We start from the raw sequence: 24610 nt of genomic DNA, 5'->3' as shown, positions 1-24610 counted from the left end.
TATTACTCCTCCGTCCCACAAAGATCGTCTCACTTTCGACCAAAGCTTTTAAGAACGAATTTAAAAACGCAATAAAAGCTATAAACGATCCTACTTTTATATATTAGTTTTATAATAAAATATGTGGGAATGAGTTAAGTGGAATATGAGGCCCACTACAAAAAATCGTAAATGCTGAAACGGACAAACTTTGTGGACGACTTGAAATGAAAAAATGGACAATCTTTATGGATTGAGTGAGTAACATTTACTCCATTTTTTTCTTTTTAAAAATAAATAAATTCCTATATAAATGAAGAAATTACAATTGATGTCGAAAGAACTAAGATTAAGACTCATATAATAACGCTGTCTCTTCAGCAGTGACAAACGCTTCTGAACAACATTTACTCCATCTTTTTCGAATCTAGCTAAAATTACATCATGACAACACAAAATTATAATAATTCTGAATATTATAATATCTGGATGAAGAAGTTTTTATCATATCTAGATGCATTAGTTTATAGCATTGATAATAAGAGATGTGTGTGAGATATATATAGTATAAAAAACACTAATTCTTAATTACTTAAATAATACTACTCTACTATATATACGAAATTATAAACTTTCTTAACTATAATTTATTAATTATGAATATTATTATAATTGCTTATGCAACATAATGTGTTATAGGGATTATATTCTAGTAGTATCTTCGAATGTTATATCAATATAATTGTTTAACCAACATTACGCATGTTATACAAACTTAACCCCGTACATCAACACAATCAGTTTATTGAGCATATTTTCTTAAAATTTGATAGATATATTTAGTACTCCTAGTACATTTTAAAATGAGCACAATGCAATAAATTAACTTAAAATTATATTTATATAATTTTTTTCTTCCTCTTTTTATTTTTAGCATTTCTCCTTCTTACAAATTAATCTTTTACAACAGTTTATGTACGTTTATTTCTCTAGTTTCAACCCCTACAAGTACCGACTTTCACCCGCATCAACGTAGTAAGAGTTAAATATGTTTTCCGTTTCTTATAAATTAAACAAAAGAAAATAATAGAAAAGATGAATAAAAAATTGCGTGGTAATAGCTTACCATTAATTTAAGTAGCACTACTTTTATTTTATGTATATCTGTGAATTATTTATGATTTTAAAATTGATCAGGTAAATTAATTTTCTACTGTATTAGTAGTTTACTTTCCATTTGAGCGGTATCAAATCAGTAGATCCTAATATTAATTAATAAGGCAACAAATCCAATTGAACACATTTCCAGGAGAATACTATCGCGCAAGTCAAGAATTGCATTAAACATTGTTCTTGCTAAAATAAGAGCATCCGCTAATTTCTGCTAGTGATCTCATCGCTGGCAATGAGGCTAGCCGAACCATTGCAATGCCAACTGACGGCGAGCGCATCGTGGCTGGCGATATCGTCTTCGGCGATGCTGGCCGCCATTGCAGACGCCAAATCGCTAGCGATCGGCCGGCCAGGTTTTTCCGTTTTTTTTTTTTTTTTTTTTTTAAAACCTATATAAACGCGATTTTCGTTTCATTTCATTTGCACCACTTGTTTTAACGAGTTTCTCTCTAACTTTCGTACAAGAGCATTATTGAGCGATGGATCACAACAACGAGTCCAAATCGCTGACGAGTGGTTTCTCGACTCCTGACAGACGTGGGATCCGGATGGCGATGGGCCCGGATTTAACATCCCTGGAATCGATGATGGGGATGATGGCTGGTGCGCCGGGGGTATGCCTGTGGGATGCCTGGTATGGCAGTGGGGATAGTGGCGCGGAGCGGCGGCCGGGGAGGCGGCATGAGCCCGGGTAGGGGGTATGCCCGATGCGCTAGCAGATGATGCAGCGATGATGGGGATGATGTGGCGAGGGAGTGCAGCATGGTATGTATCCCGGTTCAGCTCTAAAGTTGATAATTAGGAAAAAAGGTATATTTGAAGTACTTACTAAATATAACTAAATTTTTCGTGAAAATACTATAATTTGCTCTTTTTGCCCTTGTTATGCAAATCTATTTCTTTTTTATTTTTTTTAGTAATTTTTAAAAGAAATTTTTTTTAGTAATTTTTAAAAGAAATTTTTTTTAGCTGTTTACTTTCCATATATGAATAAAGACTTGAGCGCGTGGATCGGTAAAAATTTGAATTCTATTTACCAGACAGGATCCAAGAAAAGAAGACCGTTTTTTCCATAATCGTTTCATCTCTAACTCAAAGTCTCAAACCCTTACTCTCTTACTCTTCTCTGCTTTCACCACGCCATAACCAATCTACAAAATACACTCATAACGAAAACGACATCTACTCTCGTCCTACTCTTTCCACATTCCCATCCCATTCACAATTTGTAAATAATTTGACGCAATTCAAACATCGCCTCTGCTCCCACAAAATGGTCGCCGGAAAAGTCAAAACGGCGATGGGACTGCAGAAATCGCCTGCTCGGGCGAAGGCTAAGCCCGACGCCTCGCCAAAACCGCCGGGATCCGGCAAGCAGAAAGGCTCCGGCAACGGCTTCTCCCGCTCGTTCGGCGCCTACTTCCCGCGCTCCTCCGCGCAGGTCCAGCCGCGGCCACCGGACGTCTCGGAACTCATCCGATTGGTCGAGGATCTGCGCGAGAGCGAGTCGCGCCTCAAGACGGAGCTCCTCGAGCACAAGCTGCTCAAGGAGTCCGTCGCGATCCTGCCGATGCTGGAGACCGAGATTTCGAACAAGGATTCTGAAATTGAGCGGTTTAGGAAGAAGATCGAGTGGCTGGAGGTGGAGAATGAGCGCCTCAGGAATGAGAACGAGTTTCTGCACATCGAATTGACCCACCAGAATCACAAATACGAAGAGAACATCAAATACATGCAGGCCGAATTGCGCGATATTAAACGAGCTGTCGCCGAGCACGAGGAAACGACGCCGTCTTCTTCTTCTCCGCCGAAGCTCGCTCATGTCACCAATAATTACCACAAATCCAATTTCTCTGCCAAGGTTTTGCGAAAATGCGTCACGCAGAGTAACATTGCCTCCAATTTCTGCGATTCTGTCGCGAGCCTGAAGAAGGACAACACGGCGGAGAAGGACGACCGGCCTCGGAGTTCCCGCTTCGATTCCGAGGAGATTCCCGGAACTTCCGAACCGTTGATCGCGATTCGATCCCGCGCGCCGCGGGTTCCGAAGCCGCCGCCGCTGCCGTCGTCGTCTCAGTCTTCATCCGCCTCTCTTTCTGATTCAGCTGACCGCGCATTGGCGGAGATTTCCAACATTCCGCCGCCTCCGGCGAAATCCAAGGTGTCTGCGCCGCCTCCTCCGCCACCGCCTCCGGCGAAATCCAAGGTGGCTGCGCCGCCTGCTCCTCCGCCACCACCTCCGAAGGGGGGTAAATCGAAGGTCAGGAGAGTTCCGGAGGTTGTTGAGTTTTACCACTCGCTGATGCGGAGGGATTCGAGCTTCAGACGCGATTCCAGTGCCTCCTCCGATGGGATATTGGCCGGAGCTGCGGCCAAGGATATGATTGGAGAAATTGAGAATCGCTCTTCACATTTACTTGCGGTAAATTATTTTTTTTATTTTTATTATACTAGTTACTACTATTTTTTATAAAAAAATAGATTTAATGTCACATTCTCACGGACACGGGTTATGTTGTTTGTCTTTTTATCTGGATTTCTGCACTGCTTTTTTCCCTACTGGATTTTGTCAATTTCATTTTGAAGATAAAAAGGGGTTGAAATTCAAAATCCATATTGGTGAAATCCAGAAAGCTGTAAAATTGAATGACACTATTAAATTCAACGGTTTAATTATATTTACTAACGTTTTCCATGAATTGATTGGCAGATCAAGACAGATGTGGAGACCCAAGGAGATTTCATTAGTTTCTTGATCAAAGAAGTTCAAAATGCTGCCTTCACTGACATTGAAGATGTCGTCCCGTTTGTTAAATGGCTTGATGATGAGCTCTCGCATCTGGTTGATGAGAGAGCTGTGCTGAAGCACTTCAACTGGCCGGAGCAGAAGGCTGATGCACTGAGAGAAGCTGCTTTTGGCTACTCTGATCTGAAGAAGCTGGAGTCTGAAGTTTTGTCGTTTCGCGATGATTCTAGGCTGCATTGTGCTCCCGCTCTCAAGAAAATGCAGTCCCTCTTTGACAAGTATGTAAAATGCCACTTAAAATTTTGAAGGTTGTGAGATGGCAATTAGTAATTCACATTTTGTGCCTTGCTTAATGCAGATTGGAGCACAGTGTTTACAATTTGTCGAGGTTGAGAGAAGTGGCTACTAATAGGTACAAACTTCACCATATTCCGATGGATTGGATGCTTGAAACCGGCTTTGTGAGTCAGGTGAATCCCCCCGACCTAATCATCTTGTTTGCAGCTTAGTGGTGTATGCAAAACAGAGGAAATTGGTAATTTATTTAGGCTAAACATGTGTTAAGAAGAAATTAAATAAAGGCTGTGAATGATTCATTTTAGGAGAAAATGACCGTTAGGTAGAGGACAATGGGATTGAGAAGTTTTTTTGTCTGATTAAGCCTAATTTTGTATTGTCCACACGTGCTTCTCAGTAGTACTACTACTTTTTATGTTGTTGCTGATTAGCTGGGAATCTGGTTATTTATTTATACCTACCATGATGTGTATATGTTCTGCTGCTATCTTGATTGTTATAAACTGATATTTTTACAATTATGCAATGTAACATATGTTGTAGCCACATTTAATTACATCCCAACTCCCTCTCCCTCTAAATCATTACATAGGAATTGAACCCTCAATTGTTCTTATCAGTTATATGTATGGCATTTGAACTTTGCAGATAAAGCTGGCATCAGTGAAATTGGCAATGAAGTACATGAAGAGAGTAACGGCAGAGCTGGGAATGGTAGCCGGCGGTCCTGAAGAAGAGGATCTCATAGTCCAAGGCGTCAAGTTCGCCTTTCGAGTTCATCAGGTAAGAATATATTTATTCTCGTGTTTCACCTCACCACTGGAGATTAATAATGGATGGGGTTATTTTCTCTTCTCAGTTTGCTGGGGGTTTCGACGCGGAGACCATGAAGGCGTTTCAAGAACTGAGGGACAAGTTTCAGTTGTGCCAAAATCAACACCAACGGAAATTTATTTGTTGATTCTGTAGCAAACTCAGCTTCAGAAAATGGCTTATTTTTTGTTGTATAGAGTTCAAATATGGGATATATGCAGATTTGTTGTTAATACAGTTGGGCTTAACTTGCGGCCCAAATATATTTATTTATTTGAAAATAAATGAAAATTTCACAATGAACTGAGCAACATATCTTATAATTTCAATTTCAATTTTAATTTTGTAAGAGTGTGTGGTTTTAAAACATGCTTAGACCAGACGCCCCGAGTACCTTAATCTGTTTCAATTTTAGGACGACTATATTATTCACCAAGCTTGCAGAGTCTCGCAAATACTAATGTCAACAAGAAATAATAGATCATAAATATTGGGATTGTGAGAAATGAGACAATATAGTATATAATATTTGTTTGGTAGGAAAGATACGATGATAACTTATCATAATTAAGTCTAAATCGTGTAACTACTAAGTGCTTGTTTAGTATTCTTGGGCCAAGACAAGATATACTATGAGTTATATGAAATTATTTGACTACTTAGCTCTAAAAATCTTGTGTTAACTTAATGATATTTGACATATAAGATATGAAAATACTAGTTAATTTAAACCCTAAATTTTAAGATAATATGAAAGACTTTTGTATCTTTATTACTACGAGATTTAATTTAATACTTTTTGGTTACTGATTTAGTTCTTTATGAATTAAGCTCAGTTAAAATAACCTATTTAGTTATATTATTCTTTTTTTTTGTTTTCCAAGAGATTCATAGTGCTGAAGGCTAAAGGAATAATCCCCATCGTAGCGAAGCTAGAGGACTAATAATCCTTTGTCCCAATGCTCAGTGTACTAGACGATAAGGGACTAACAAAATAATTTTTTCCATTCACATGAGACTAATCCCTCGTCGTGCGGAGGGACAAACCCCTGATATCATGCTTAAAGGACGAGGTGCTGAACCACCGCGCCAATCATGGTTTCATTATCCTAATAAATGGAAACTTATATGACTGCAATAAATGGAAAATCACGTAATTAAATCCTAATAAAAAATTAAATTGGAGTATAAGTTTATTTATAGATGTGAATTAAGAATGGAAAAAAAATAAATCTCATTTTTTAATGAAAAATAACTGAATTAAAAGCCACATTGCACCATGTGTTGGCCACGTATTAACGTGCGCAAGTGTGCACTGTGCAACCTTTGCATGCTCAATCCGTGTACTTGGGTGTGACCGTGTGAGCATGTCGTTGCGGCTACTCTCACTTTTATCTTTCTTTGCCATGAAATCCTAAAACTATGACTAGAACATGATGTCCAAGCAAAGTTTCAAGAGAAGGGTGTATGAGTTGACCAAGAAGTAGAAAAGTTAATATCTGTTATAAATTTGAGTCTTGCGTGGCTCAGCATTTAAATTTAAATTCATTTACCAATTAAAAAAACAAACAGAAAGGATGTGCTTTCACATTTTGTATTTGTTGAGAAGCAAAGCTGTAGAGCTACTTCCAGTAACAAAATCCCCAAATTGAAACCCTAACTCATAATTCGAAACCAAAACCGAGATGTCCGGAGGTGATGAAGGGATCGAAGAGGTCATCATCTGTTGCAATCCCTCCCGTCAACTGCCGGTTTGTGATCCGAAGCTTAGGTAACGTAAGTTACGAAACCATAATACTTCTTCCTAGCTTGATTTCTTGCATTTAGAGTATTTAGTCTGCGGCGTGGGGTGATGGGAATGCTTTAAACATAGCTCCAATGACGATTTTCTACAATGGAATGATATCTTTATTTAGCGTAACTCCTGTATGAGATTCTGACTGAACTGGGTGAGGGAAAAGTGAAGAAAGAACAGTGGCATTTTGGGGAAGATGAAGTATAATCGGGTCTTGTTTCTGAGTTTAGATCGTTAATTTTCGAAAATGAGTCAAATGCATATTAATTGACATTGGTATGATACAGAATTGATATAATCAACCATATTTAAAATGATTATTAATATGAAAAGGCATAGTACACTTATAGACATACATCATCGATAATGCATAACCGAGCAACTTATAGGAACGAAATTAAAATGTATGCTAATTAACATTTTTTTAGATAAGCGTAGCTGGTAGATAATCAATATATAAAATCATTAGTAATATTTACCTATTGCTGCGACTTATATAGATTTGATCATGTTCGGATGGTTGAGACTGATTTATAAGCTATTTCATTTCCTCTTGAAAAAAAGCTCATCTTGAAAATGCAGCATTTCAACTCACTGATTAGCCAATCAAGGTTTAACCGTTTAGGCCTAATTTCACAACCTGCATTTTCTTATTGTTTACAGAAATGAAGTCACCTCAACTTGCCTTTGTTTTCCTTATCTTTTTTTCTTTTCTAGGATCATGTATTATTGGAGAGACTATCATGGGAAATTGTGGTCTTTCCCACTGTTATCTATATATTTCAGCAATTGGATTGGCTCAACTTTCTTGTATGCCAAAAATGACTTCAAATATTGGGCACAATAAAAATCAAGTTTTTTTTTTTTTTTACTTACGTTGCCTAGATAAAGCTTAAATGTTGCAACATGTAAATAGTAGTACTAATAATCTTTGAGTGTATGTCTTCTGCACATGTTTGTTGATTGATCATTCTTCACTGACGTGTATCGAAGATTTGGTTAGCCATCTCGGACTAGGTTTTTCCCCTTTCTTCTCTTTTAAAAGCCAAAGCAATTTAGTTAGACATCCAGGACTAGGTTTTTATTTTTGAAATCAGGATTTGGTGTAGATCTAGCTTATGGATCCTTTAAAATTATTTATTACTATTAATTTTTATTTATAGCTTGATTTCTACATCTAGCAAGGGAGATACATCTAAGATGGATGCATTCAACTTGATATTCACTAAATGCTTTATGTTTTTTATTTATATCAAATTTTGTCACTAAGTGATCCCTTCCACATAATGGCATTAATTTCAAGTTGACTTTTGACTATTTATATATTACTGCACACTCCGCAAACATGTTCCTATATGTTATATTTTGTTTTTGGATTATGATAATAGAAGTCAACCTAGTTCTCTTTAACTTATTCCAACATTTCTATAAATAAATTATGGTGTACTAGTATATGTTATTGTTTTGAATTATGATAATAGAAGTCAATCTAGTACTCTTGAAGTTATTCCAATATTTCTATAAATCAATTCTGGTGTACTGTTCTCTTGTAATTTACTAAGCGACAATTGAAACTATATTTTATTATATTCCAAATCCAGTTAAGCATGCAAGGCTAACTCAAAGAGAGTGTGAGCCATGCTTGAAATCTTAAGACCCATATTGAAAATTCTTCATATTAGTTGTAATGTTATATATATGTCCTACACATGCACTAAAGACAAAGCACTTCTTTAACAACTCATTAGCTCTAACAAGGAGTCTTTAATGTCAACTTACTAGCTGTATATATATATATATATATGGTGCTTGACTCATTATTTCAACCACACCTTCCAATTTGTAGACATGGAGAAAAAGTTTTATTGCATTCTTGCATATGCATTCCTCACCATAACCTTTCAAACACCTTGTATAGCCAAAATGAGCCTTGCCACTGATCAAACTGCTCTTCTTTCATTAAAGCAACACATCATCTCTGACCCTTCTCATACACTTGCTGCAAATTGGACTAATTCGAGCTCCGTCTGCAGCTGGATTGGCGTGTCTTGCAGCTTGCGTCACCATAGAGTAGCTGCATTGAATCTCTCTTACATGAATCTCTCCGGCAGCATTCCACCACAACTCGGTCAGCTATCCTTCCTCGCCTCCCTCGACCTCACCAGCAACCTGTTCAGTGGAGCGTTGCCTCACGAGCTGTCTTTCCTTCACAGGTTGAAGTTCATGTCTCTCCGACTTAACAACTTCACAGGAGAGATTCCTTCTATCTTTGGTCATCTACCAGAGCTAGAGTACTTGAATTTACGCAACAACAGCTTTGTAGGTTCCATCCCAAAATCCCTCTCAAATCTTACAAGCCTGGAATTCCTCAACCTAAATTACAATTCTCTAAGTGGAGAAATTCCAAAAGAGTTAGGCAGACTTGAAAATCTAGATTCTCTTTATATTAATTGGAATCGTCTCTCCGGGGCTATACCATCAGCGATATTCAACCTGTCGAAGCTGGTGTCTATAGGGTTCACAGGGAATGAATTGAGTGGAAGTCTTCCAACAGACATGTGCACCAATCTTCCATTTCTTGTACAGATCTATTTTTCTAAAAATCAGCTTAGTGGCGCGATTCCGACAAATCTATCACAGTGTTCAGAGCTACAACTGCTGTCCCTCTCCCTCAACTCATTCAGTGGGCAGATACCTGCGGAAATCGGCCACTTAACATCTCTTCACACTTTATACCTCGGTGAAAACAATTTGAATGGTAATGTTTTTATTCTTACCGCACTATATTGATGTAGTATAAACTTGTTTGAATATTCATAATTGTTTTACAGGTACACTACCAGCTGAGATTGGCAACCTTCACAACATGGTTTTTTTTGGTGTTGAAAACAATCAGATTGGGGGCTCATTTCCTTTTAGTATTTTCATGAATATGTCTTCTCTTCAAGAATTAACACTATGGAGAAACAAGTTCACAGGGAATATTTCAAAGGATGTTGGAAATCTTACAATGCTAACTCAATTATCAATTTCCCATAACTACATGACAGGTAATTTAATTAATTTATTTAATTACTAGTACTACAATTTAATTACAATTTGTTTTGCAGGGATTATTCCCACTGAAATGGAGCAACTTTACAGACTGACTATATTAACATCAGATGACAATTACTTGAGTGGTTCCATTCCACATGGTCTCTTTAACATTTCTACTCTTCAAGTTCTTTCATTAACTGGGAATGCCCTCTCTGGAGTTCTTCCACCCAATTTGTGCCAACATGAAACTCTTCCCATTATTGAAGAGCTTTTTCTTGGCAAAAATTCCATCTCTGGACCAATACCCAACTCTATCTCCAATTGTTCCCAACTCAGATTTCTCGCACTTTCTCAAAACAAATTCGGTGGTTATATACCTACTGATCTCGGCAACCTAAGACTTCTCCTACGCCTTGAACTGTTCAGCAACAATCTTTCTTCAAACCTCGATTTCATTACCTCATTGTCAAATTGCAGGTCTTTAAATCGTCTGACTTTAGCTAATAATCCTCTGTATGGCGCCATTCCACCTTCTATTGGGAATTTATCTTCCTCACTCCAACAGTTCTATGCCGGTGGCTGCAAATTGAACGGCACCATTCCTGCTCAAATAGCCAATTTAACAAGCTTGGCGATCTTGAGTTTCCATGACAATGAGTTATCTGGTAATGTTCCCCTCTCAATCAAACATTTGCGTGACCTTCAAGGATTAGATCTTGGTGCTAACATGTTGCAAGGCCCCTTTCCGTATGCTGTATGTGATTTATACAACCTCGTTCATATAAATATTAGCCGAAATCAATTCTCAGGTTCAATTCCTAAATGTTTGGGTAATGCCTCTTCTTTAAGAGTTGTTTTACTAAACACCAACATGTTCCATTCAAGTATACCATCCAGCTTATGGGGCCTTGAAGATTTGCTCAATCTTGATTTGTCCTCAAATTCATTAACTGGGTTTTTACCTCAAGAGATAAGTAATCTAGGAGCAGCAATATCTATTGTTCTCTCCATGAATCAGTTGTCAGGGTCTATTCCTGACACTATTGGAAAGTTACAGAATTTGGCCAATCTTTCTTTGGCAAATAACAGACTAGAAGGTTCTATTCCAGTTTCCATGGGAAGCATGATCAGTTTGGTGACTCTTGACTTGTCCCACAACAACCTCTCTGGTTCAATTCCAAAGTCTTTGGAAGAGCTTCAATACCTCAACTATTTCAATGTCTCTTTCAATAGTTTGAGTGGAGAAATTCCTAGTGGTGGCTCTTTCAGAAACTTTACTATGGATTCTTTTAAGGGCAATGAGGCATTGTGTGGAATCCCGAGATTCCATGTCCCAATTTGCCTAGCTGTTTCTAATCATGTATCAAAGAGGAAGAGGGTTGAACGAGCTTTATTTGTTGCTTTTGGAGTTGTGGCTTTCGTTTCAATTGTGTCTTTGGCTTTTATCTTATTTAGATGCAAAAGGAAAGATAAGACAACTAGAGAAGTTGATGAGTTGATATCCATTGTGCCAGAAAGAATATCTTATTATGAGCTTATGCAAGCAACTGCACATCTCAGTGAGAGCAATTTGCTTGGAATTGGGAGTTCTTGCTCTGTTTACAAAGGAATTCTTAACAATGGGAATGTTGTTGCTGTTAAGGTGTTCAACCTTCAATTACAAGGCATTTTGAGGAGATTTGATGTCGAATGTGAGATACTTCGTAGCATTCGGCATAGGTGTCTGACAAGCGTCTTAAGTTGTTGTTCTAATGAAGAGTTCAAGGCATTGGTACTTGAATATATGCCCATGGGAAACCTTGATATTTGGTTATATTCTCATAACCACTGCTTGAATTTTATGGAAAGATTGAATATAATGATTGATGTTGCATCTGCTCTGGAGTATCTTCACCATGGTTGTTCAACACCTATTGTTCAAAGCGACCTGAAGCCAAGTAATGTGTTGTTAGATGAAGATATGGTTGGCCATGTAAGTGATTTTGGGATAGCAAAGTTACTATGCGATGGAGATAGCATGGTGTTAACCAACACCCTAGGAACATTGGGTTACATTGCTCCAGGTGAATTGTTATTCTACATTAATTATGTACTGTATATACTTATAAATGATGTTTTATGTTTACTGACTGGTATAGTATGGTTTTTTGTGATTTTAGAGTATGGATCAGAAGGACTAGTCTCCACAAGGTGCGATGTGTATAGCTATGGTGTGATGTTGATGGAAGTATTCACGAGAAAAAGGCCAAGTGATGACATGTTTGTTGGAGATCTAAGCTTGAAGAGTTGGATCGAAAGGTCAGTTCCAGAATTCACATATCAAGTTATAGATGCCAACTTAGTAGTGAATGTTGAAGAAAATAATGGCAAAAATATTTTGGAATTCACAACATCCATATTGGAGTTAGCTTTAAAGTGCTCTGCACATTCCCCTAATAAAAGGATTAATATGAAAGAAGCTCTAGCAGAGCTGCAGAAAATCCAACGTGGGATTATAGGGTGAGGCCTTATAGAGTTGTTTTATTACTTTTTTTAGATGTTACTGAGATATGTATAATATATTTGGTCCAATACTAGTTAGTTCTGTTTTGCATTCAATCATGTTGTGTAATGTAGTACTGGTACTTTTTTAAAGATAATATTTGATTCATTACTATTTGTGGTAGTTTCATACATCATTCTTTTGCCAATTTTTTCTGTATTTGAATTATTTGTATCGTCTTTACAAGGTTATATGGTGAAGCAAATGTTAAAATGATAATAGCAGTAGAGTTTATACGAGCATGTTTTTTTTAGTTCGCTACTGGATGCATACAGGTAGATATTCAATAATGGTAGAATTATTAAGTTTTTTGTTTTCAATTAATCCTGTCACTAATGGCAAGTTGACTTTGGATTGTTCATTGCTGTACATTCCACCCATCATACTCCTATATGTTATAAGTACAATATCACAATGCAAGGGTTATGATAATATATACTTGTAGAAGCCAACCTGGTGGTCCTTAGCTTATTCCATTATTATTTCTATAAATAAATTCTGGTGTGCTGTTCATATGGAATTTAGCCAGCATTTTATCTTTTATCCAATAGATCGAGGGTTCAAGTCATTAAGGGTGGATAAGTCATTAAGGGTGGATGAAAAACTGTTATTGATCCTTTTTTAAGTCATTAAGGGTGGATGAAAAACTGTTATTGATCCTCTTTTAAAGAGAAAAAAGTTCAGCTATTTTATAATTAAAATACAGCTAAGCATGCATGGTTATGGCGAGATTTAAGTAGATGAGTTGGTGTCATTTCTTGCAAATATTGAAGCTTTGTGTTGGTGAAGGTGATCTGCCTAACTCTTGTTGAGAAAGAAGTGCAGAGCAGCAAAAAAAACATTGGGGGAACTGTGTTTATTCAACTAGTCATGCTTAGAAAGTTATAAACAATGAAACCAAATTTGAATTCAAGAGTATTATTTTATTCCTTATCCTAATCCGAGACACACGTTGAAAAATCTACATTTAGCTGTAATGTTATAGTAGTAGCTAAGAGGGACAACTGAAACACCACTACATACGAACTACACAGATCTTGAACAACTCACTAGCTTGAACAAACAACACATCATCTCTAACCCTTCTCGTATGCTTGCAATAAATTGGACCAACTCGAGCACTGTGTGCACATGGATTGTCATCACTTGTAGGTCGTGCCACAATAGAGTTGCTGCATTGGATCTCTCTGACATGAGTCTCTCCGGTAGCATTCCACCACAACTCAGGCAACTCTCCTTCCTCGTTTCCCTCGACCTCTCCAGTTTGCCTCACGAGCTGTCTTTCCTTCACCAGTTGAAGTTCATATCTCTCCAGTTTAACAACTTCAAGGGAGAGATTTCTCCTATCTTTGGTCATTTACCAAAGCTAGACTACTTGAATTTATGCAACAACAGTTTCATAGGTTCCATCCCAAAATCCCTCTCAAACCTTACAAACCTCCAATTTCTTGACTTACCAATTCTCTAGATGGAGAAATTCCCAAAGAGTTAGGCAGACTTGAAAATTTCTGTGTATTCAATGGAATCGTCTCTCCGGGGCTATACCATCAGTGATATTCAACATATCGAAGCTGATGTCTATAGCATTGACAGGAAATGAATTGAGAGCAAGTCTTCCAACAGAGATGTGCACTAATCTTCCATTTCTGGCAGAGATTTATTTTTCTAGAAATCAGCTGAGAAATCTGCCACGATGTACACACACACACAGCTGCAGGTGTTTCGAGTGATGTTGTGAATCTTACAATGCTAACCGACTTCCAAGTCTCACAAAACTAGTTGACAGATGTTAGATGTCGAGAATTACAATACTCCATATGTAAATATTTTTGCAGGGTTTCTTCCCTCTCAATTAGGCCAACTTTACCTAGTGAATACATTATCATTACAGTGGAACAAGTTTAGTGGTTCGATTCCAAATAATCTCTTACTATATTTTATGGAAAGATTGAATATATTAGTAAGAAGTAACTGATGTAGCGTCTGCTTTGGAGTATCTTCACCAATGCTATTCGACACCTATTATTCAAAGCGACTTGAAACCAAGTAATGTGTTGTTAGATGAAGATATGGTTGGCCATGTGAAGTTGCTTTGCAATGGAGATAGCATGGTGTTAGCATTCCTCATTAATCAGATGAGAAGTCTCATAATAAAGAATGAAAAGTCTGCAGTTACACATCACATCAAAGAGGAACATGTAAAGTTGTGTTTCAATTATGAGAATTGTCTTCTCATTTTCTCGTTTCTTAACTAGCTATGCTAAGGTGTGTTAGTCTAGATCCTTCCATTGAGCAGTATATATAGAGATAAAATTGTATGTCCTTCATCATCAATCACCTTATGAAAGTGACTATACATTAAATCTCATATTCTACGTTTTGATCCTATCTCTTGACAATGGGTCTACTGCATTTCCTTTATGGTATCAGAGCAGGTTTTTAACCTGTCTCTCTTACCCTTCTATCTCCCTTGCCTTTGCTTTTTTTTATTTTAGAAAACATGGCTGAGTTTTCAAGCTCAAGCAGTACCTTGCATAGTGATTCTACCTCTTCCTCCCTCACCTCTAATATTCCCACCTTACCAAATAACCAACCAATCTCGGTCAAATTGAATGATACAAATTATTTGATATGAAGGCAACAAGTTTTAGCCACGATTGAAGGCTATGGGCTGGAGTCCTTTCTCACAGGGGATCATCCACCCAGAATGATTCAAGACCAAGGAACTGAGCGAATGAATCCAGAATATTTGAATTGGCATCGCCAAGATCAACGATTGTCGGCCTGGATCCAGCCTTCTCTCACCGAAAGTGCAATGGTGTTAGTTGTTGGACTGAGATCTACAAATGATATATGGAATGCTCTTTAAACAAGCTTCTCAAATCAGTCAAAGCCCAAGATGATGCAATACAAACTACAACTCCAGACTATGACGAAGGAATCCTTATCTATGAGGGACTACTTGAGCAAAATAAAGAATTGTTGTGATTTACTTGGAGCTGCTGGATGCAAAGTGACAGATGAAGATCAGATCTTGCACATCCTGAGTGGCCTTGGAATGGAATATGATCCTGTTATGGTGACTATCACTTCAAGGGCTGAGCCTACAACTGTAGCAGAAGCAAGTGCTTTGCTACATAGTTTTGAAACACGATTAGAATCTGGAAGAAATTCATCTATTAATCTGGATGGTTCGCAACCCTCTGCTAATGTTGCTAACATGTCTGAGTCAAGAAAGGAAAGTGGTTATGGAAGAGGAAATCCACAATTTTTTAACAGGTTTCAAGGAAATAGGGGAGGACACTCCTTTAGGGGTGGAAGAGGTGGAAGAAGAGGAAGAGGATTCAACAACCGTTTGGTTTGTCAACTCTGTCAAAAACCAGGACACTCTGCTGATAGATGTTGGAACAGATATGAACAATCCAGTGGCTTCAACTCACATCCTAGACAGCAGCAAAATCACTCCTACCAGCAAACTCCCTTTCACCCTTCAAATCCTACTGCTAATATAGCTCAAGCCCGGGGATCGCACAACTTCCAACCACAACCTGCCCATCAATCTATATCTGAATATGGGTTTGACAACAACTCCACTGCCTCATGGTATCCTAACTCAGGAGCTACTCACCACATTTCAAATGACATCTCAAACCTGAACTCTAGCACAGAGTATCAAGGAGGTACTGAACTTCTTCTTGGTAATGGTATTGGAGTTAAAATTGCTAATATTGGTCAATCTCATGTGATTACTCCATCTGCTGTTCATTCTAAAAATATTCTTCATGTCCCGGATGTCACTAGAAATCTCCTTAGTGTATCTAAATCTTAAAAGGATAACAATGTTTTCTTTGAATTCCATCCTACCTTTTGTCTTGTCAAGGATCAGGAATCCAAAGCAGTCATCCTCAAGGGCACCCTTGATCAAGGGTTGTACCAATTCTTGCTTCCCAAGCAATCCAAGCCACCCATCAGTTCAAATCTTTCAAATACAATCAAGAACATCAAGCAACCTACTATCTTCTCAGCTCATCTAGGACCTGCTGCTGTTCCTAGTTCACTCCCTTGTTTTTGTTAATTTTCAGGGACAGACTACTGTGTCAAAATTTGGGGGAACGAGGTAGTAATTTTTTCAAAGAAGTGAAGAACAATATTTTAAACTTTGATTTCAGTCTCAAGATTAATTAGTGATTTCAAAAATAAATAATTCAGCGAAGTAAATAGGATTGGAGCAACATGTGAATATTGATGGTCTAGCAATATTAATGGTTCATTCACGTTTTCATATAACAATTCAAAATTTTATAATCTATTGATGTTTTCTAAAAAACATTTGCCCAAAAAAATATAAAAAGTAACCCACTCATATATCTTATTTCAAATAATTTTTTTAATTTTTTAAATGAGTTTTTAAAATATGATGACAATAATAGAAAATAAATGGAGATGCGGGGGATCGAATCCCGCATTGTGCATAAATTTATGGCATAAAAGGTTAGGACATTGTGCTTTTGATATTGTTGAGAAAGCTCTTTAAAGCTGCAATATTTCTTTCAACTCAATGAAATCCAGCTTACTTTGTCATCCTTGTTGTATTGCCAAATCTCATCGCCTACCTTACACTCCTTCTACTGCTCAACATTCATCTCCGCTTGAATTAATTCACAGTGATTTATGGGGACCATCTCCCATTGTTTCAAGAAATGGATTTTCCTACTATGTGACGTTCATTGATCACTACAGTAGATTCACATGGCTGTATCTTTTAAAATCTAAAGGGGAAGTTTTGAATGTTTTCAAAGCCTTCAAAGCTATGGTGGAAAATATGTTATCTTGCAAAATTAAAGTTCTTCAGTCGGACTGGGGAGGAGAGTTTCAAGGGATGTCTTCTTTTCTACAAGAATGTGGTATTTTACACAGAATATCATGTCCTTACACACCACAGCAAAATGGTTTAGCGGAAAGAAAACACAGGCATGTGGTTGAAATGGGGTTGGCTTTAATGTCTCAGGATGGCCTTCCTTCAAAATTTTGGGATGATGCCTTTACTACAACATCTTTTCTCATCAATAGAATTCCAGCAAAACCTATTCTATTCAAAACTCCATTTGAACTTCTTTTTAAAGCCAAGCCTGATTATAATCTTCTGAAGGTTTTTGGGTGCTTATGTTATCCATTTATGAGACCCTACACCAAAAACAAATTGCAAAACAGATCAGAAGCAACAACATTCATAGGTTATAGTTCCTCTCACAAGGGTTACAAGGCACTTCTCCCATCGGGAAAAATCATTGTCACTCGTGATTTTCTTTTTGATGAATCCAAATTTCCCTTTCTATCATCATCTACACATGCTCCTATAAATCATGCACCTTTGCCCTTTTTCTCCTTCCCTCTACATCAGCCTGATATTGCTCCACAACCTCAGCAGTGTCCTCAAGCTATAGTCAGCACCTCTGTCTCAACACATTCTACTCCTCCTACTTCGCCACAACCTAACACTATCATCTGCAACACCTACTACCAATGTGCATCCAATGGCACTCGTGCTAAAAGAGGCATTTTTAAACCCAAACTCTATAATACTTCTATACCCTCCTACACTCTTCCAAAATCTGTTATTGCTGCCCTTCTTATTCCTATTTGGAAGGATGTAATGTTGGCAGAATTTCTTGCTCTTCTCAGAAACAAGACATGGACTTTAGCTATGCTGCCACCTGGTAAAAATGCTATTGGTCGCACCTGGATCTTCAAGCTAAAGATGCATGCAGATGGTTCGATTGCAAGACACAAAGCTAGACTCGTGGCTCAAGGCTTCTCTCAACTCCCTGGCTTCGACTTTACTGAAACTTTTAGTCCAGTAGTGAAGCCAAGCACCATCAGGATCATTCTCAGCCTTGCTACTTCATCACAATGGAAAGTTACTCACCTTGATGTGAATAATGCTTTTTTACATGGTGACTTGAACTCTAGCACAGAGTATCAAGGAGGTACTGAACTTCTTCTTGGTAATGGTATTGGAGTTAAAATTGCTAATATTGGTCAATCTCATGTGATTACTCCATCTGCTGTTCATTCTAAAAATCTTCTCCTAAAAAATATTCTTCATGTCCCGGATGTCACTAGAAATCTCCTTAGTGTATCTAAATCTTAAAAGGATAACAATGTTTTCTTTGAATTCCATCCTACCTTTTGTCTTGTCAAGGATCAGGAATCCAAAGCAGTCATCCTCAAGGGCACCCTTGATCAAGGGTTGTACCAATTCTTGCTTCCCAAGCAATCCAAGCCACCCATCAGTTCAAATCTTTCAAATACAATCAAGAACATCAAGCAACCTACTATCTTCTCAGCTCATCTAGGACCTGCTGCTGTAATACCCGCTTCTTTAATTACCCCGTTACGTTAATGCTTAATGACGAACTACAAAATTTTCGTTCTCTTGATTCGTGATCGAATGGAAATCGTTACATTTCCTTGTTTATGTTTAATGGTGAGGTTCGCAAAGAGATGAAAGCTAAAGTAAGAAGTTAGCAAGCAAAACAACCTCGAATGTGCGTACAAAATATTTTCGAACCAAAGGTGTTCGAGTACCTTACATACATAATGAACTAGCATCTAATTACAAATGTTTGAATGAAGCAATGAGAGGAAAATCAGGATTTCATTTATTTCACTTCGGGCCTCCCTCTTTAAGCCCAAGTCGCGACCTGTTTTGAGCAGCCCGTCAGGCCCAAGGCAGCAAGGTGGCAGCCGAGATTTGCAGTTCCACCTGCAAGGTAAAAATAAACATTTATTATTTGGGAGACAAGAAGAATTAAAGGGAGCTACTATTAGGAACTTGAGGCAACTTTCCTTTACCAATGAGAGACTAGGATATACCCAAAAAGGGCAAGTCAATACCTGCAACACCCTCTCTTCAAAACAGCCCCTGCAACCTTCTTGTACACTTCAAAAGCAAACAAAAGCACATCAATGCAAGGTTTTGGAACCAAGCCTAACAACAAGTTTCATTAATAAAAAGTAGTGAGGATCAAAAGACAAGAGATATGCTGGGCATAAAAACAAAAGGAGATCAGCCTCATTAACTCCTCCTAAGGTACACAAAATCAGCCTATAAAAACCCCTCCACACTACATATGAACTCCCTTTCACATACTTCAAGTAAGGAGAGTTAGAGAGTGAGTAAGAAGAGTAATAGTAAGGAAAAGAGTGACGGAGCTCCCTTGCACCACCAGCTTGAACCAAAATCCGCCAGCCACTCAAAGAGGTAATCACCACATCCATTTTATTACATCCATTCTAGAACATCAAATATTAGGCACATCATGATAGACTTTAAACCACAACACAGTAACTATAAGTTTTTACAACAAAACTTCAGCCGATAGAAGCACTTCAGTTTTTCATGTTCAAAATGCAAAATTTACAGTAGCATATATATGTAAAGACTCATTCCAGTGAGCTAAAATTTATCTCCAAGATCACATCCTCAAAACACAATAAACAAAAGGTCTCCAACATAGCTACTGCCCAAATCTCAACAAAATACAAAGAAATGAAAGGGAGTTTGAAAACGTAGCTTTAAGGCCGAGGAGACAGAGGGAGCGACGGGGGTGAGAGCAGCAGCAGGCGGTGACGGCGGAGGGTTTCGCCGGTGAACCGGTGACGCTGGGGAGCTGGAGCCGGCGGTACTCCGGCGACTAGGTGGGGCGGCGATTCCACCGAGAGGAAGGAGGAAGAAGGAGCTAGGGTTGTTCTTTCAATTTGGGGATTTTTGATTTTTATGAAATGAGAGAGAACGATGGATATGGGGGAGTGTTTAGTTTGGGCCAGGCTTGGTGGACTCATGTTTAAGTTGGCTATTTTTCTTTTTGGGCCACTTCATCAATTAAGTTTTAGGTTGGGCCACTAATTAAATTAAAGTAGGTATGAGGGATCTAATTAAATCATGGGCCTTACTATGTTGTGGATTTAATAATTACTGGTCCGCTAATTATTTCCACGAGGATAAGTCTAAATTTCCCGGGATTTAGTATGAGTGCTCAAATAATTAATTTTCCCGATTTAATTAAATCTACTGATTTAATTAATATTCAAGAATTCTAGAACTCTTCTAGAAATTTTTTTTAGAATAAAACGATCACGCACTTAGGATGCATTCATGTTTAAGCTTAATGGATATCTCAAAATCTAATTAAGTATCATTTTATTTACTAAAGGGGCGTCTTCGAACGTCGTCTAAGACCAAGATAAGGAAATTTCGGAAGGAGCGTTAGCTTTTGAGGTGGGCATTTCTTTCAAAATGTGATTTCAGTATGAAAATGTGAATCTTTGCTCAAGTATGTTGTCATGCCATGTTTTGTTTTATGATTACCTATCTGCTTGGCTATGCCAATTTAAGTTAAATCGAATTCGGGGTCCAAGTAGGGCCGCAAACCCTACTCGGACTAGTGTACACATAAGGGGACCGTGAGCTAACAAAGGAGTTGGCCGATCCAGTGACCGTCGTGGAATGTGGCCACATTCCCGGTTCACATCAGTTTCAGATATGGTATATCTATGTTATGTGATTGCGCAATCCAATCTTTACTAAAGGAAAAGTATTTTAGTGACTCGGGTCTTTTAAGTAAAACTCCGTGATCACTTAACTGTGGCATTGACAATTTAAAATAGAACTGTTTTTGGCAATGTGCCCACTGAGTATATCAAATACTCAGCCCTGCATGTTATTTTCAAATGTGCAGGTTGAACGTGGACGAGCAGGCGAAGGTGTTGGGAACGATCCTTAAATAAGTAGATAGGTAGCCCAAGGTAGCATGTCTTCATACGTACTATTTTGTCTTGGACTCTTCCGCTGCAAATCTAGAGTTATGTGCTAGAAAGCTATGAACTTAGTCTTGATACTCTGAACACGTTTTGACTATGTACCCATATGCCTTTGATACTGTTGATTTAAGTGATTTCATCCTTTCTATGTTGTCCCTTGATTATTGAGAATTGTTTAGTCGCGAAATAGCTACGCTCACTAGCACTAGGGAGTTGTGGTCGTGACAGCTGCTGTTCCTAGTTCACTCCCTTTTTTTTGTTAATTTTCAGGGACAGACCGATATGGTATACTGTGTCAAAATTTGGGGGAACGAGGTAGTAATTTTTTCAAAGAAGTGAAGAACAATATTTTAAACTTTGATTTCAGTCTCAAGATTAATTAGTGATTTCAAAAATAATTAATTCAGCGAAGAAAATAGGATTGGAGAAACATGTGAATATTGATGGTCTAGCAATATTAATGGTTCATTCACGTTTTCATATAACAATTCAAATGAGGCAACCCCCAGGTTTTGGGCAAGGAAACCCCAATCTTGTTTGCAAGCTGAATAAAGCTATATATGGGCTCAAACAAGCCTCTCGGGCTTGGTTCTTTAATGTCCACTCGGTCCTCTTATCCTTGGGATTCTCTCAATTAAGAGCTGATGCCTCACTTTTTTACAAGATCAACAATTCTGAAGTTATCTACTTGTTGATATATGTTGATGATATTCTAATCACAGGTTCTAATCCTTCTTCGATCCAACAAGTAATTGATCAACTTGGCACTCATTTTTCACTCAAAGATCTTGGGGAAGTGAAACATTTTCTTGGTGTTGAGGTGTCTAAAACAAAAGAGGGACTTCACCTCAACCAGGCTGCCTACATCATAGATCTTCTCCAAAAACTGAGTATGCAAGAAGCCAAGGGATATCCTACACCTATGGTCTCTAATTCTCATCTTTCTAAATCCAAGGGGAATCCAACTGTTGACGGGAAGATGTATCGAAGTACAGTAGGAGCACTACAATATGTAACGATCACACGTCCTGAAATTAGTTTCAGTGTGAACAAAGTGAGTCAATTCATGTCATGCCCTTTGGACTCACATTGGAAGGCGGTGAAACGAATTCTTCGCTATTTGGCTGGATCAACTGACTATGGAATACATATTCGAGCCTCGAACACAGTGGTCAGGACATTCTCAGATTCGGATTGGGCTGCTGATCTCGATGATAGAAAATCCATAAGTGGGTACTGTTGTTATCTTGGTGTTTTGATTTCATGGAGTTCCAAGAAGCAAACGGTTGTTTCTAGGTCCAGTACAGAGGCAGAATACCGTAGTCTAGCTCAAGCAGCTTGTGAGGTAACATGGATCAGCTCACTATTGAGTGAATTGCAAGTGAAGCAAAGGACGACTCCAACAATTTGGGTTGATAACTTGAGCGCAATCGCATTGGCGTCTAATCCTGTATTGCATGCGAGGACCAAACATGTGGAACTCGATGTACATTTTGTTAGAGATAAAGTGGCGAAGAAGGAGATCGACTTGAGACATGTTCCAACCACCGATCAGGTTGCAGACATCATGACCAAACCTCTTAGCTTCCAATTCTTCGGAAGATTTCGGAACAAGCTCGGGATATGTCCTCTCTCTTCCCTCGAATTGAGGGGAAGTGTTAGCATTCCTCATGAATCAGATGAGAAGTCTCATAATAAAGAGTGAAGAGTCTGCAGTTACACATCACATTAAAGAGGAACATGTAAAGTTGTGTTTCAATAATGAGAATTGTCTTCTCATTTTCTCGTTTCTTAACTAGCTATGCTAAGGTGTATTAGTCTAGATCCTTCCATTGAGCAATATATATAGAGATAAAATTGTATGCCCATGATGATCAATCACCTTATGAAAGTGACTATACATTAAATCTCATATTCTATGTTTTGATCCTATCTCTCAAAAATGGGTCTACTGCATTTCCATTACATGGTGTTAACCAACACACTACGAACATTTGATAACATATTCCTATACACCATGTTATACATTTTGTTTTTGGATTATGATAATACAAGTCAACCTAGTACATCACATCTAAGATCTAAAGATAGATGCATTCAACCTTATTAATATTCACGTAATGGTATTAATGGTTATGTTTTTTATTTATTTCTTTATTTCCAATCTTGTCACTTAGTGATCACTTCCACATATAATGGCATTAATTTCAAGTTGACTTTTAATTATTTGTTACTCTACACTCCACCGTACATATTCCAATTTTATACATTACTCCTTCGTTCATCTGTCGCTGAGTCATATTCTCTTTTGGGTTGTTAGCTGAGTCAATTTTTTTTTTGCAAAAGGCGAGTATATTTCTCTCTTATTTTCTCTCTTAATTTCTCTACTTTTTTCTTTTCCTACTTTATTCTCCATTCACTTAACTCATTTTTAACACAATTTCTTAAATCTCATACAGAAAAGAAACGTCTCTACCACATACGGACAAAGGAATTACGGAGTACTATATTTTGTGTTTGCTTTTCTTTAATTTGTGATGAATTGTTCAAATATGATACTAATAGAATTCAACCTAGTACTATGTAAGTTATTCCATTGGTCATGTTTGGTTGTCAGGATTTTGTGTGGGAAAGTAATCTAATTCCTTATATTTTAAATTCCTGTGTTTGTTTCAATTTTTAATCAGACTGGAAAAGTAATCAGAATCCCGGAACAAGGAAAGTTAGTACAACTTTTCAGGATTCTGAATCCTAACTTTTCTTAGGTATTCTCTTTCCCAATTTTAGGATTCTTACATATTTAATACAATATTATTATTATTATTATTGTTATTATTATTATTATATTATTATTATTATTATTATTATTAGTTTTATTATTATTTTTATTATTATTATTAAATATAATATTTTAAAAATATTTTAAAATTATAAATCATATTTAATTAAAGTATAATAAATAACTATAATTAAATTTATTGTAATTATAATTGTATTATTATAATATTTATATATAATCATTATTATAATAATAGTAGTTAATAATTTATTAAATAATTATAATATAATTATAATATAAATAATATAATAATAATAAATAATAATTATTATTGTTTTATAAATTAATAATTAATCAATAAAATCGTAGTAAAATTTAAATTATAAAATTTATTTAATTATAATATCCGCAAATATTATTATAATAATAATAATAATAACAATAATAATAATAATAATAATAATATTTATTAAATGATTATAATACTTCATGTAACTATAATGACAATTATATTATTATATATTATGATGGATGATCCACATTTAAACTATCCATCGTAATAATAAATATAATAATATAATTATTATCATTTGTAATTAATAATTTATTAAAAAAATTTATATT

General features: G+C 37.0%; 2 protein-coding genes, 1 long non-coding RNA gene and 1 pseudogene across 3 annotated transcripts; all 4 read left to right on the top strand.

Annotated features, from left to right (window-relative positions):
• Positions 1 to 2244: 2244 nt before the first annotated feature.
• On the top strand, positions 2245 to 5319 carry LOC125193108 (protein CHUP1, chloroplastic-like). Its single transcript, XM_048090850.1, has 5 exons — positions 2245 to 3574; positions 3863 to 4176; positions 4257 to 4368; positions 4844 to 4978; positions 5055 to 5319. Exons 1-5 carry the CDS (start codon positions 2426 to 2428, stop codon positions 5154 to 5156), a joined length of 1812 nt encoding a protein of 603 aa, XP_047946807.1. The 5' UTR covers positions 2245 to 2425; the 3' UTR covers positions 5157 to 5319.
• Positions 5320 to 6699: 1380 nt separating this feature from the next.
• Positions 6700 to 7606, top strand: LOC125196136. The gene is made up of 2 exons (XR_007171836.1): positions 6700 to 6784; positions 7521 to 7606. It is a non-coding gene; the product is annotated as an uncharacterized LOC125196136 (long non-coding RNA).
• Positions 7607 to 8622: 1016 nt separating this feature from the next.
• Positions 8623 to 12498, top strand: LOC125196135 (receptor kinase-like protein Xa21). Its single transcript, XM_048094520.1, has 5 exons — positions 8623 to 9561; positions 9635 to 9853; positions 9914 to 10507; positions 10652 to 11905; positions 12002 to 12498. Exons 1-5 carry the CDS (start codon positions 8652 to 8654, stop codon positions 12343 to 12345), a joined length of 3321 nt encoding a protein of 1106 aa, XP_047950477.1. The 5' UTR covers positions 8623 to 8651; the 3' UTR covers positions 12346 to 12498.
• A 2895-nt stretch (positions 12499 to 15393) lies between these two features.
• On the top strand, positions 15394 to 15520 carry LOC125197615 (annotated as a pseudogene).
• Positions 15521 to 24610: the final 9090 nt, after the last annotated feature.

Source organism: Salvia hispanica, chromosome 6 (assembly GCF_023119035.1).
Source record: "Salvia hispanica cultivar TCC Black 2014 chromosome 6, UniMelb_Shisp_WGS_1.0, whole genome shotgun sequence".
Taxonomy (NCBI): domain Eukaryota; kingdom Viridiplantae; phylum Streptophyta; class Magnoliopsida; order Lamiales; family Lamiaceae; genus Salvia; species Salvia hispanica.
The sequence above is the reverse complement of the archived record's forward strand: the minus strand, read 5'-3'. Positions and strand labels throughout refer to the sequence as shown.